Here is a 12,245-nt window from a genome sequence, read left to right as displayed (position 1 = left end):
CTTGGGTGACGTGCAATTTAATTCCTACACTCTGCCCCGGAGGCGGTGGTGGGGGGGGGGGACTGTCTCCAGGTGAGTCCTTTGCAAAACCGTGAGATTTTTAAGACCACAATTGCTTCCCAAGCTTTTTAGTTTCGAGAAAAGGACCTTTGAGAGGTGAAAAAAGCACATGCCAACAATACACAGTATTTTCCAGTCTGGTACACCCCTGATTAGTGTGTCCTTAACCTTGAGCCCAAAAATGGTGAATCCATTACAAAAAAAGGCTTTAAAAACATTTTGAAATTCTCTGCAAAATCAGAGAAGCATCCTCTGATCCCAACAGAGATATCAATGCATGACAACGCTACTGCCTGCTGTGCTAGATGTGCCATCTGCTGATCTGAACAACCAATGCATGGATGTATTTGTAATGGACTGTATGCTCGTCAAATGCAAATTCAGTGCTTTTCAGGATTTCATTGTCATGGCTAGCACCATGTGGAAGAGACTCTAGAAACCAGAGAGAGAGAAAGAACAGATCTGAACAAGGATAAGTAAACTTCTCTCAAAGAAAACTGGCTTCTCAAATGCTTAGAAGGCCAAAGCTGATCCCAAAAGGAGTACTCTTAGTATCAAAGAGCCCAGATAAGAAACCATTGCAAGACGCAGCCTGGATCAGATCTTTAGTTGACACCACAGCAAAGCTATAAAGTGCTGAGGAGAGACACGTACAGAAACAGATCAGTCAATCTTTGAAATCTATCCCAACCTCCATGCCCCAACGCTGCGCTCTTGGCTCCAGATCTCCCCTCATCCAAGATCCCACACCAGAGTAGAGTAAGTGAAGATACAGTTGTGGAGTCAACAGGCTCCGAAACAGGGACCTTGAAGTCAATGCTCAGATCCAATACCATCCAATCTAAAGGTTAGATCGGGCAAGGAGAAACCAAATGGGGGGTGAAGGGCTTACTCCTGGTGTCCCCAAAATGGAGAGAGCAAGGAGGACCCCCCCCATCTAATTCTGCATCCTCAAATATTTCTACATCGTCCTGTCCATCTGCTTCTAAAAGGCTTCTAGACAGTGAACTGGAGGACCTATGGAAGGGTCCTTTGAACATAGGATAAGAGATCACAGCTGTGGAGGGGTTGACTCCAGGAAAAAATAAATCAAAAACAACTGGATGCATTGGTGAATGAAGCCAAATAGTGTCAAACCTTATGGAAAGGAAGCTGAATAGTCCAACAGAGTGCCAACTTTCAGAGCAAACCCAGAGGAATCTGTCAGATCCAGAGATCTTTTCCTCAAATTCTTGAAAGTAACTTTTGACTTGTCCTTCTCTTTTTCTGTTTCCTTAGATCTCTCTTTCAATCTGTTGTGGGTCTCTCCAAAGTCTTCTTGACAGGGGGAGAGCTTGATAGAGAGAAGGCCGATTCTCCTGCACTGGCAGAGAAATGGTCTAAGTATTAACTTTAAATGAAAGTCAGAAAGAACCTGTTGCACAAAGGATGAGCAAATCTCACAGTCTCCCTCCAAATATGAAGCCCCCATGCAGTTGATACATTTAATGTGAGGATCTTGGGGAGGAATGTTATGCCTGCAGGCAGAATATGTTTTGGAATCAATCAGTCACCTCATCAGCCATACTCACAAAATAAACTATACTACACAGCAAAATCTATGGAGCTTTCAACAAAAAACTGCAACCAAAAGAAATCTAATACACAGAACATTTTAAAGTACTAAAAGGCTAAGTAAGAGATTTTTTTTTTAGAAGGGGGCAAGAAGCACTCAATACCCAGTTAAATAAAAGGAGAGTACCACACAGATCTAGCACAGACTAATTTAACCCAAAAATATAAAATCAGGGGAAAAATATAACACTAGGCTGAACAAAGACTTATCTAATAGTCAAAATGAAGACCAACCACCGAAAAAATAAGCTTCTACATTGCATCAAACTACCTTCAAGTTAGAAACAAGATCTGGGGAAATGTGAGGGTGGAAGGGGTTTATGGTAGGAGGGGAGCCTGTGCTTTGCATCCACATTACCTGCATCGGACCTAGTCAGATCTGACATAACCCTAAGGTGAGAAAGATGGAAAATAATTGATTAACATTTAACTTCAGAAATAAAAAAAAAAAGTGTGCTTCCACTTAAAAGTACATAAAAGTCATGAGACAGTCAAGGAAAATAATTTTTCCTAGCTTAAAAGTACTGGTTTCTGTTTACAAAATACTTAATAAAATAAAAAGGTAAAGAGGGAGGTCTGCAGGATATAACCCATGTAGCTACGGCTACTACCACAGCGATCAATATAAAGATCATTAGTGCTGATGTGTCATCGAGGTTGAGGGTAATGACCCTGACTGGATCAACGTTGACTGAAAACTGGTCAACTGATGGCCTTGAAGGAACACAGGTTAAAAGGTAATAAGGAAGGGTAGGGATCTAGGTCAGAAAAGGTAGGCCGGGACGTTGCTTTTGAGCCCCAAGACACCCATGGACGACATCTCATGCATGCCAAAAAATGCCTACTACATCTTTGGATAGTCTAACTGACCAAAACATACCTATGGGACCTAAATTATGCCAAGGAAATGCATCTCTCATGACTATTCTACACAAAGTGCATATTAACTTACAATTTCTTCACAAATGTTTGGCGAATTATTTAATATTTGCTCATATTAAAAATATGTAGTATAGATGCAAACCACAAATACTTATTGCAGTTCTGAGTGTTTCACAACTGCATTCTAATATCAAGCTGCAAGTGTATTAACAGATGACTGAAGGTAAAGAAAGTGCTGAAGGGGTTAAAGGAAGACTGGTTTCTGAAAGCAAGAAAGAACACACTGTATATGTAAGCTCTGACCTTCCCAGGTTGTGATGGGTAGTCATGGGTTGTCACAAGGAATGCTGGGGAGTTGGAATGCTACTGGTACTGAAATATACAAGGTCAAACAAGACTGATTGTCAAGCTAGACAGCTTGTGTTTTTCTAAAACATTGTTACTAAAAACATGATTGTGGAGCATTCACATGCAGCACCAAGGGTCTGCAGAGATCCTATTTGACATCAGTATTCTGCATGCAACATGATTCTTCTTCTTTCGGGATTTCCCAGTTAGGGGTCGCCACAGCGGATCATCTGTCCGCTCATGACTGGCAGAGGAATTTTACGGTGTTGAGTTGCTAGCCGGCACCCAACCTTCCACAGAAGGCACACACACTCACACCTAGGGCCAATTTAGAGTGTCCAGTCCACCTACAGCATGTCTTTAGGATGTAGGAGGAAACCGGAGCACCCAGAGGAAACCCACACGACCACAGGGAGGACATACAGACTCCGCACAGAAGGTACCCCAGCCAAGGACCGAACTGGAGAACCTCTTATTCCACATGTATGACACAGATAAGAAAATGAAATAAAAACTGCATTTCTGCTGCTTGGAGAGACTCTATTTTAAAATTGTGAAAATAGTCTCCCAGCATTGACGTGTGTGGATTTAAATAAGAAAATGTTTTGCACATCCTGAAGAGCTATTAACTCAAAAACAAAAGGTAATTACTGTTATTTATGTATATTTTAAAATGCACTTTAACAGAAGAATGCATGATTTCACATCGTAAGAAGGAAATTATATCAGAATAGGGAAAGGGGGGAGGGGCCCACGTAAAGGGGGTAACCTTTAATTTGCTTAAGTTTACCACCACCATGTTTCACACGCACAGCATACCTCAGAAACAGGCTTGGGCAAAGAACAGATCAGCAGGATCTGTTCTGTTCTTTTCAATTCCTCAGAGCTGCTCTTGGTTTGGCTGCTTGCCCGATATTTACAGTGAATCTGCTGCATCTAAAGCCATCAGCTGCTAAAAGAACGAAAACAAGTATAATTTTGCACTTCTGCTGAGTTTCACTGTATTTTATAAAAATCCTGTATTAAGTTACATTTCTCACACTTTAAAAACGTCTCAAAGCTGAACTGTTTCCACTGCTACTGTAGTACTTAATTACAGTATGTCTGCTACAGGACAGTAGCATATACATAGAGTGGTTTTCTTTGAACTTGAGCTCTAAAACCAGCATTTTTACATTAATAGGGCTTTCTGATTGCACTCTTATGGCAGAAATGTGCTGGGGGTTGCTGGCTGAATGCTTATTGTGCATTTTCCTAATTGGTCTGTGGGCCTTGCTTGTTGCACAACTTTTTCTGATTCTATGTAAACCCAGTGTTTGTCCCTAGGATGCTCTCTGTGCAGAGGTGGTTAGCAGCACCCAGTACAGACGCAAACACCATCAAGTTAACATTTCTTTTAGGATAACCATCTCTGCAATCTTCCCCATTCTCCCTGCATCCCAGGTGTTTGCATAGCAGCATCACCTTGCCGGACAGCTGCAGTTCACACTGAGTACAGCACCCATTCTTTCTCAGTGTGCCATCATCCTAGTTCAGTTAAATCTCCACACTCTTCTCCCTGGTTTAACCCACAATAAAAAAACCTGAACCACGTATAGGCACTTTCCTGCAATCTCTCTGGACAGCCTGGTGGACACGTGAATCGTGAGGCAATGTAGCAATCGTCTTGCGTACAATGACAACCACTTAACCCTGAAACACACAAACACAATGTTAAACTTGTAGTTACATTGCGAAACTTGAGACAGCTGACCATAGGCAAAATCCCTCACCATATCGCTATCTACAGATCCCAACCATGAACCAGGAAAACAACTCTGCATACCTGAAGTTACTTAAAATCACTTAGCATTCAGCCCAACACAATATTCATGGGTGATTTTAGCTATCCCTCCATAAACTGGGAAGCCTGTTACGACCATTAACAAGCAGGCTCAGAGATTCCTGGACTTGGTCAGTACAAATGCTCTGGAACAGCTGGTCTGAACTCCAACTAGCAGCTCAAAATACTTGACACAGCACTCACAAACAAGGGAGAGCATTGCAAACCCCCCCCCCCCAGTGTGAGGTCTTCATTGGTAAGACTGGATCATAAATCAGTTTCCTTTGAAATAAATTTAACACTAGTCCTCCCATCAAACCTTAAAACCCTAAAGAATTTTTCAAACACAAATTACCTCCTATTAAGTGATCGCATAGGTAATTTTTAAGGCTCCTCCAATCCCCAAAACGAGGAGGCCAATGCAGAAGTATACACTAAAGCCCTGTACAACCACTTAACTGCATAGAAATAGCAGTACCTGATCGAACTGAACCCAGGTCTAGCTGAGAAAACTAGCCACCCTGGTGGACCCTTGCATAAAAAGGCTATACAACAGAAGGAAGAAATTCCTTTCTAGAAGTAAGTGGGAGGGAGTACAACAGAGAAAAAAATCCCTCATTAGTCTCAACAGGCAACTAAGAGAACTAGTCAAGTCTTCAAAAGCCAATTACGAGACTATATCAACCTCCCGAACAAAAGATGACCACAAAGACTTTTTTAGTTATATCCAAAATCTTAAGGGAAATGCTCAACAATGTGCTGAGCTGGCTGTAGATGGCACTACAGCTAGAAGAAATGGCAAACTTGCTGGCCAACAAATTCAGCTCAAATTTCACTCACCTCATCATGTCTGTTCACTCTCCATAAAACACCCCCACCATTCCTTAGCCTGATATCACAAAGGAAAAGGTCATCACTGCAGTCTCTAAAGCTAGAAACACAGCTTCAATGGGCCCTGAGAGAATCCCAGAGTGCCTTTTAAATAGCTTGAAACATGACCTAGCAGCCCACTTGCTCTCCACGTTTAAATAACCAGAGTCTCCAGAAAGGCTTAGTCCCAGCAGAATGGAGGACAGCAATAGCAATCCCTCTGCACAAGGAGGGACCATCAACTGTCCCTGGAAACTAGCAACCCATGGAAACAATAATTCTAGACCAGATGAATGACATAGAAAATCTCCAGACTCTAGACCCAACCCAGTCTGTCTTCGTCAAAGGCATGTCCTGCCTGCTCAATCTGGTAAACAACTTTAAAAAGGTCACCAATGCCAGGGATGAGGGCTAGACAGTGCATACCACCTACCTTGACTAGGCCAAAGCATTTGACAATACCCCAACTTGAGTATTACAGATAAACTTCCAAAATTGGCATAAACCTCTACATCACCATATGGATAGCCACATGGTGCACAGATAGGACATGCTGTTAGGTGAGGGAATCCTCGTCCAGTAAGAGGCCAGTCACCAGTGGAGTACCACAGGGGTCAGTGCTGGGCCCCATCCTGTTTGAAATACACTTCTCAGATGTCAAGGAAAATGTAGATGGCCTTTTTTCCCCACTTGCAGTCATCAGAAAACTTGGTCAACCAATCACAGACTCCCCAAATGATGCTGATATCCTACAGAAAGGTCTGACACAGACTAATGACTAGTGTCAGAGCCACAGCTTCAAACTAAATGTGAAGTGCCCAATACCCTTTGCGAAATCAAATACCACTGCAAGTTATAACACTGACAGCACCCCCCCCCTTTAAGAGTGGACCCAGCGGTGAGAGATTTGGGTACTCTGATAGTAATCTGAACTTTGACCACTATGTGTCTATGGTGATGAGGAAATCCTATTACATGGCTCAGCTTATAAGGGCATGGCATCCAGATCGAAGGATGTCAAAGTATCACTGTACTCAGCCCTCATCAGAAAAATAATGCACTCAGAGGTTTCTCACCACAAACTTACAGGGTATAACCAACATCTCATATGTGGATCGATTAAAAGCCTTATCACTGTATTCAGTTTCCTACCAATTACTGAGATGTGATCGGTGACTGACCCACCTCTGATGGAAATTTTACATATTTGCAAAACTAACTGCATGAGGGTTACTCACTCCAAAGATCTAAACCTAATCTCCAACATGAACAGATCATGCTGGACAGGCAGATGCGCGTCCCAGAGATTCCCCTCCTCTGGAATAGGTTTCCTATTCACATAAAGCAGAGCCCTTCCCTGACCATCTTCAAGCGCAATTTGGACAGATGGATGAGTAATTGCAAACTCACTCCTGGGTTGGAGCCCATGCCCCTTATGGACAGAGGCAGTCTGTAAAAAAAGGTAAAAACCAGCTTGCTGACCCTTATCTTTCCCGTAGGGATAGAAAGAAAAATGTGTAAAATCTGAGTAAAACCGGCTAGGCTTGTAAGGGTTCTTGAGCCATTAGCTTGGTAATCTCCTATGAACTTATGATTCAACTTGCGAAATACTGAAAACAAATCCTTAACATCCTCTTCAACTGGTTCAGGAATGAGACTTGGAGGCAGCTGGCAAACTTCTAAACAGAGGATATGAAGTTGCTCTAATTATATATTTTTTTCTGTATTTCAAGGTGGAAAGCTTAAAAACATTATAAATTTGACAATCTAAGTGCCACATTTAGACCTTATGAAGGGCAGAGTACATTTTTTTCTGCATATATTAGTGTCAAAGCAAGAATAATAAAATCATTAGAAATTCAGAAAAATATGACTGCAAAAAATAATACAAATGGGTACCTGGTACAAAGACAGTTTCACCTGGCTTCTGAAGAATCTCCACAGCTTTGTAGTCCCCAGGCCATGTGGGTGACTGTGTTCGAGGGTAGATGACTTTAAACCAAGTGATGGCCTCATCCTGCTGATTCCCACCTTCCTCCCTTGTGACCTTTATCAACTCTCGAGGTGTGTTGGTCGGAAACAGGCACCAACGCTTATGACCCTGGACAAGTGCATTCCAAGCACTGGTCCCCAGAGGATCAATGTGAATTCCCGTTCCTGATCGAGGAGGCCCCATAACAAACCATCTGCAAGTAAAATGATTATACAGTTGTCTGACTTCTGATAATTTTCCAAAATAATACCTGGAAATAACATCTGAACTGCTAAGATGAGAAAAATTAAGTAACAGCACAACTTACCATAAACAGCACATATTCTTAATTTATCAGTTGAGCTATGTGACTGGACTCATACAGTTTTGCATTCCAATTCAGCATTCTTCTTCTGAAGCTCTCCAGCTCAGAAGCCTGCATGTCCGACTCCAGCTAACTGTGGGACAGGGGGTGCTACACCAGGATGGAATGTCAAGCCCATGAGCTAACCAGTTCATCCCCAACAAATAATGGAATATAAAGGAAAAATGAATACAGCAGTAGTGTACAGAGACCAATCCCTGACTATGACCACGAAGACCGTAAACTTCACCATAACAGTAGATGTTCAAATGCTCACCGTCTTCGCTACATCTGTTATTTCATGCCAAGAGAATAGCAGCCAGCCAGCTTTCAAAGCTTAAAGGTGCCTTCTATGCTCCCAAAATGTTAAACTAGTTCCAGTAGAGCTGAAGAAAATGAGTGGTTTGGGAGCAGGTCATGCTTTCATAACAATTGAGAGGGGGAGCTTAGTGCCCTGAAAACATCAATGCTAGGCTGGAAATGGGAAGAGGAAGAAAGGGGAAAGTACAGTTGTGTACACCTACCATAAATGTAGATGTTAGAGTGTATTCACTGTTGCAGTCATCACATTTGGGTTATCCCTGCAAGGGTAGCCCTTGGCTGGCCCAAATACCAGAGACTTAGTATTTCTGCGTAGGTTGTTGTCGCTTGTGGACTGATGTCAGGTCGTCAGTGGTATAAACTAAGGCAGCCGATGCCATTACATTACTTTTTCTTGCCATAACCTGTCAGGAGCCCCCAAAGTAGAAGGCCAGGTTCTGGTGGAAGAACCCCACCAGTGGAAATTAAATACCAATATGTCCCTTGTAAGGAAAGGAGAACAAGGAAGAATGGTAACAAAAGGAGAAGGAGAAAAAAGGGGGATGGAGGGAGGGAAACCAGGACTGCAACAGTGAATACACTAACATCTACATTTATGGTAAGTGTACACAAGTGTAGTACGTTCTTCGTGTTTCACTGTTGCAGTCATCACAGTAGATTCCCAAAGCTGAAGAAATGGGTGGAGGCAGTCAAGGAAGCTAGGTGCTGGCTACGATGCCTTGCAAGACTGTGGAGGCAAACCCTGCCCTGGATTTGAAGAGAGGCAGGTGGTAATGCTTGGTAAAAGTGTGAACAGATATTCAGGTGGCAGCCTCTAGGATGTCCCTGGTGGGGACTCCTCTGAGGAAAGTTGCAGAGGTGGAGGCTGCTCTGGTGGAGTGTGTCCTCACCCCCTTGGGGGGAGGCTTACCATACTGTTTGTAGGAGAAATGGATGCAGTGTGCTATACATTCGGAAATGGCTTGCTTGGAGATGGCTTTGCCTTCTGCCCCTGTACCAAAGCTGACCAGCAATTGATCAGAATTTCTGAAGGGTTTAGTGCTGTCCAGATAGTATATGAACTGTCTGTGCACATCTAGAGAGTGAAGAATACTTTCCTCCTTGTCCTGGGGATTAGGAAAGAAGGTGGGTAAATGAATGGATTGGTTGAGAGCCACACTGGACACCACTTTGTGCATGAAGGATGGGTTAGTTCTGAGGGATACCTGGTCTGGATGGAAGATGAAGGGTTCCACAGCCATGAGTGCTTGCAGCTTAGAGACTCTTCTGGCTGAAGTGATGTCCACAAGGAAGGCCGTCTTCCAGGAGAGACATTTTAGCTCTGCAGAAGAAACTGGTTCGAAAGGAGGCAGGGTGAGCTTTTCCAAGACAAAGTTAAGGTCCCAAGCTGGTGTTGGTGCCTTTCTGGGGGGTCTCAAGTTGCTAGCCCCTCTGAGGAACTGTTTGATGAAAGGGTGTGAGAAAAGAGGCTGCTCAGTGGGGAAATTAGCAGAAATAGCAGTGGCATGAATTTTTATAGAGGAGAAAGAGACCACTTTGTAGTAGGTCAGCTAAGTAATCCAGGATCAGAGGGATGGAGGGCTGTGCCGTATTGGTCCCCTTAGCCTGGATCCAGGTGCAGAACATTACCATTTATCTGCATAAGACTTTCTGGTTCTAGGGCATCTGGCCTCATGGACAACATCCAGAACCTGTTTACTGAAGATGGCAGATTGGTTCGGGGTTAAGGAATAAGCCAAGCTGCCAAACTGAGTGTCTGCAATTGGGAATGGATGAATTCCCCTTCCCCCTAGGATAGGAGGTTTGGAATTCTGAAGATGCTATGGAGGCAACGGGCACAGGCTGTGCAGCAAGGGGTACCAGTGCTGTCGGGGCCAGTCTGGAGCTATAAGAATGTTCCTTGGTTTTTCCTCCCTTATTTTGAGCAGTACCCTGGGGATGAGAGGTACGGGTGGAAAGGCATAGACCGAGAGGTTGACCCAGGGGGAGGACAGGGCATCCACTTTCCAAGCCATGTAGTTATGCTCAATGGTGCAGAATTTGCTGAACTGATGGTTGGTGTGGGAGACAGACGATGACCTTCGGGGTTCCCGATTTCTGAGTTATTAGGAAGAAGGTACTTTTGTTGAGCTGCCACTCGTGTGGGTCCAAAAGGTTTCTGCTTAATTGGTCTGCCAGGGAGTTGAGAGAGCCTGACAGGTACTGTGTTAACAGGTGTAGTTGCATGAAAGAGGCTGTGAGCCAAAGGGTCATGGCCAGCCTGCATAGAGGGTAGGAGCGAGTCCCTCCATGCTTGTTGATGTACCACATCACAGTGGTGCTGTCCGTTTTGATCAGGAGAAACCTGGATAGAGAAGGTGTTTGAAAGCTATCAAGGCATGCAGCACAACCATCACCTCTTTTTGATTTAAGTGCTGGGGGATTTGCTGTGGGCTTCATTGGCCTGTATGTACCTGCCGTCCAGGTGTGCACCCCAAGCATAGTCTGATGAGTCTGTGGTGAGTGTCTGGGCGGCGGGGTGTGAGAAGGGCAGTCCCTTGTTGTAGGATCATGTTGTTGCCCACCAAAGAAATTTCTTTCTGAGGCAAGGAATTATAGTTAGAAGACTTTCCAGGTCTTGAGAATGTTGGCACCAAAGGCTCTTTAGGTATCACTGAAGTTTCCTCATATGCCGTCTGGCATATAGAATGAGGAGTATGCAAAATGCCATGAACCCCAGAGCTTTCAGGATTTTCCTTGCAGAATGCTAGGGCCTAGTGGCCAGTTGAGAGAAGTAGGCTGAAATAAAAATTTGTTTCTCTGGAGTAAAGTATGCCATCTGGGATGCTGTGTCCAGATGCACTCCCAGGAAGATTATTCCTTTGGGTGGGTACCCGTTTTGATTTATTTTCGTTGATTATATACCCTAGGGAGGTTAGTAGGCTTTTTACAAAGGCCAAGTGTTTGAGCAGCTTTTCCTGACTGTCTGCCTGAATAAGACAGTCATCTAAGTAGGGGTAAATTTGAATATTTCTTTGTCTGCAAAGGCAATGGCCAGGCATTTTGTAAAAACTCTGGGAGCAGTAGATAAGGCAAAGGGAAATGCAGAGAACTGAAATTGTTGAGATCCTGCCTTGAAGTGGAGATATTTTCTGCATAATTCCCTGACAGGAATGTGGAGGTAGTCCTCTTTTCAATTCAGGGTGGCTAGCCAAGCATCCTCGGAGAACATGGGCAGCAGCTGCTAGAGGGTGAGCATTTTGAATTTTGGGATCACCAGGAAGGTGTTTAGAATGGATAGATCAAGGATGGGGCGCCAGGTGCCCTCTTTTCTGGGCACCAAAAAAGTCTGGAGTAGAAGCCTTGCCTATCTATTCTGCAGGAACGTGCTCTACTGCCCTCAAAGTGATCAGGAAATGGATTTGCTTTTGAGCCTTTGCCCACAGATTTGGCGGTAGATCTGGAAACCCTTTTGGGGTTGTAAGGGTGTGGAAGGAGAATTTGTATCCTTGAGACACAATGTTCAGAACCCATTGGTCTCTGATAATGGTGTCCCAGGTGCTTAAGTGAAAGGACAGTTTTCCTCCTAGGAGTAAGTGAAGGTGGGCAGAGGGGAGGTCGGGAGGAGGTGAGTCATTGTGAAGTCTTACCATAAGGTGGTGGCTTAGAACTCCCTGGTTTTGAAGTGGAGGCAGTCCACTGCTTAGATCTCTGAATTCCCTGGGGCTGCTGTCTGGGGGGTCTGTTTCCACGGGTCCTAGGCTGGGCATGTTTACTCATGCCAGGAAAGGACCAGTGTTTGGAGGGAAAATGCCTGCTGAACCCTAGGGGGCTGGACCTGTAAGAAATCTTTAACTGTTTGCATAGATTTTGCTTTTTCTTCCATCTTTAAGACCGCTTCTGCCTTAGTGCCAAATAAGTTATCTTTGTGCAAGGGTGCATCCAACAATTTAGATTTGACATGGTCTGGCAGGGGTTGTTCCTTAAGCCGTGCATGTCTTCTAATGACAGAT

General features: G+C 44.0%; 1 protein-coding gene across 1 annotated transcript in view; it reads right to left on the bottom strand.

The window, feature by feature from the left end:
- The window catches only part of LOC122816294 (bifunctional arginine demethylase and lysyl-hydroxylase JMJD6-like), a 358,312-nt gene that overhangs the window by 14,739 nt on the left and 331,328 nt on the right, over positions 1 to 12,245 (bottom strand). Inside the window, exon 3 of the mRNA XM_044089028.1 lies at positions 7,496 to 7,782. Within this exon, the coding sequence (XP_043944963.1) occupies positions 7,496 to 7,782 (287 nt within the window). The remainder of the gene's footprint in view (positions 1 to 7,495; positions 7,783 to 12,245) is intronic.

The sequence above is a fragment of the Protopterus annectens genome, chromosome 12.part0 (genome assembly GCF_019279795.1).
Source record: "Protopterus annectens isolate FY-2018-M chromosome 12.part0, PAN1.0, whole genome shotgun sequence".
Taxonomy (NCBI): domain Eukaryota; kingdom Metazoa; phylum Chordata; order Ceratodontiformes; family Protopteridae; genus Protopterus; species Protopterus annectens.
This window is presented reverse-complemented; position numbering and strand designations above follow the sequence as displayed.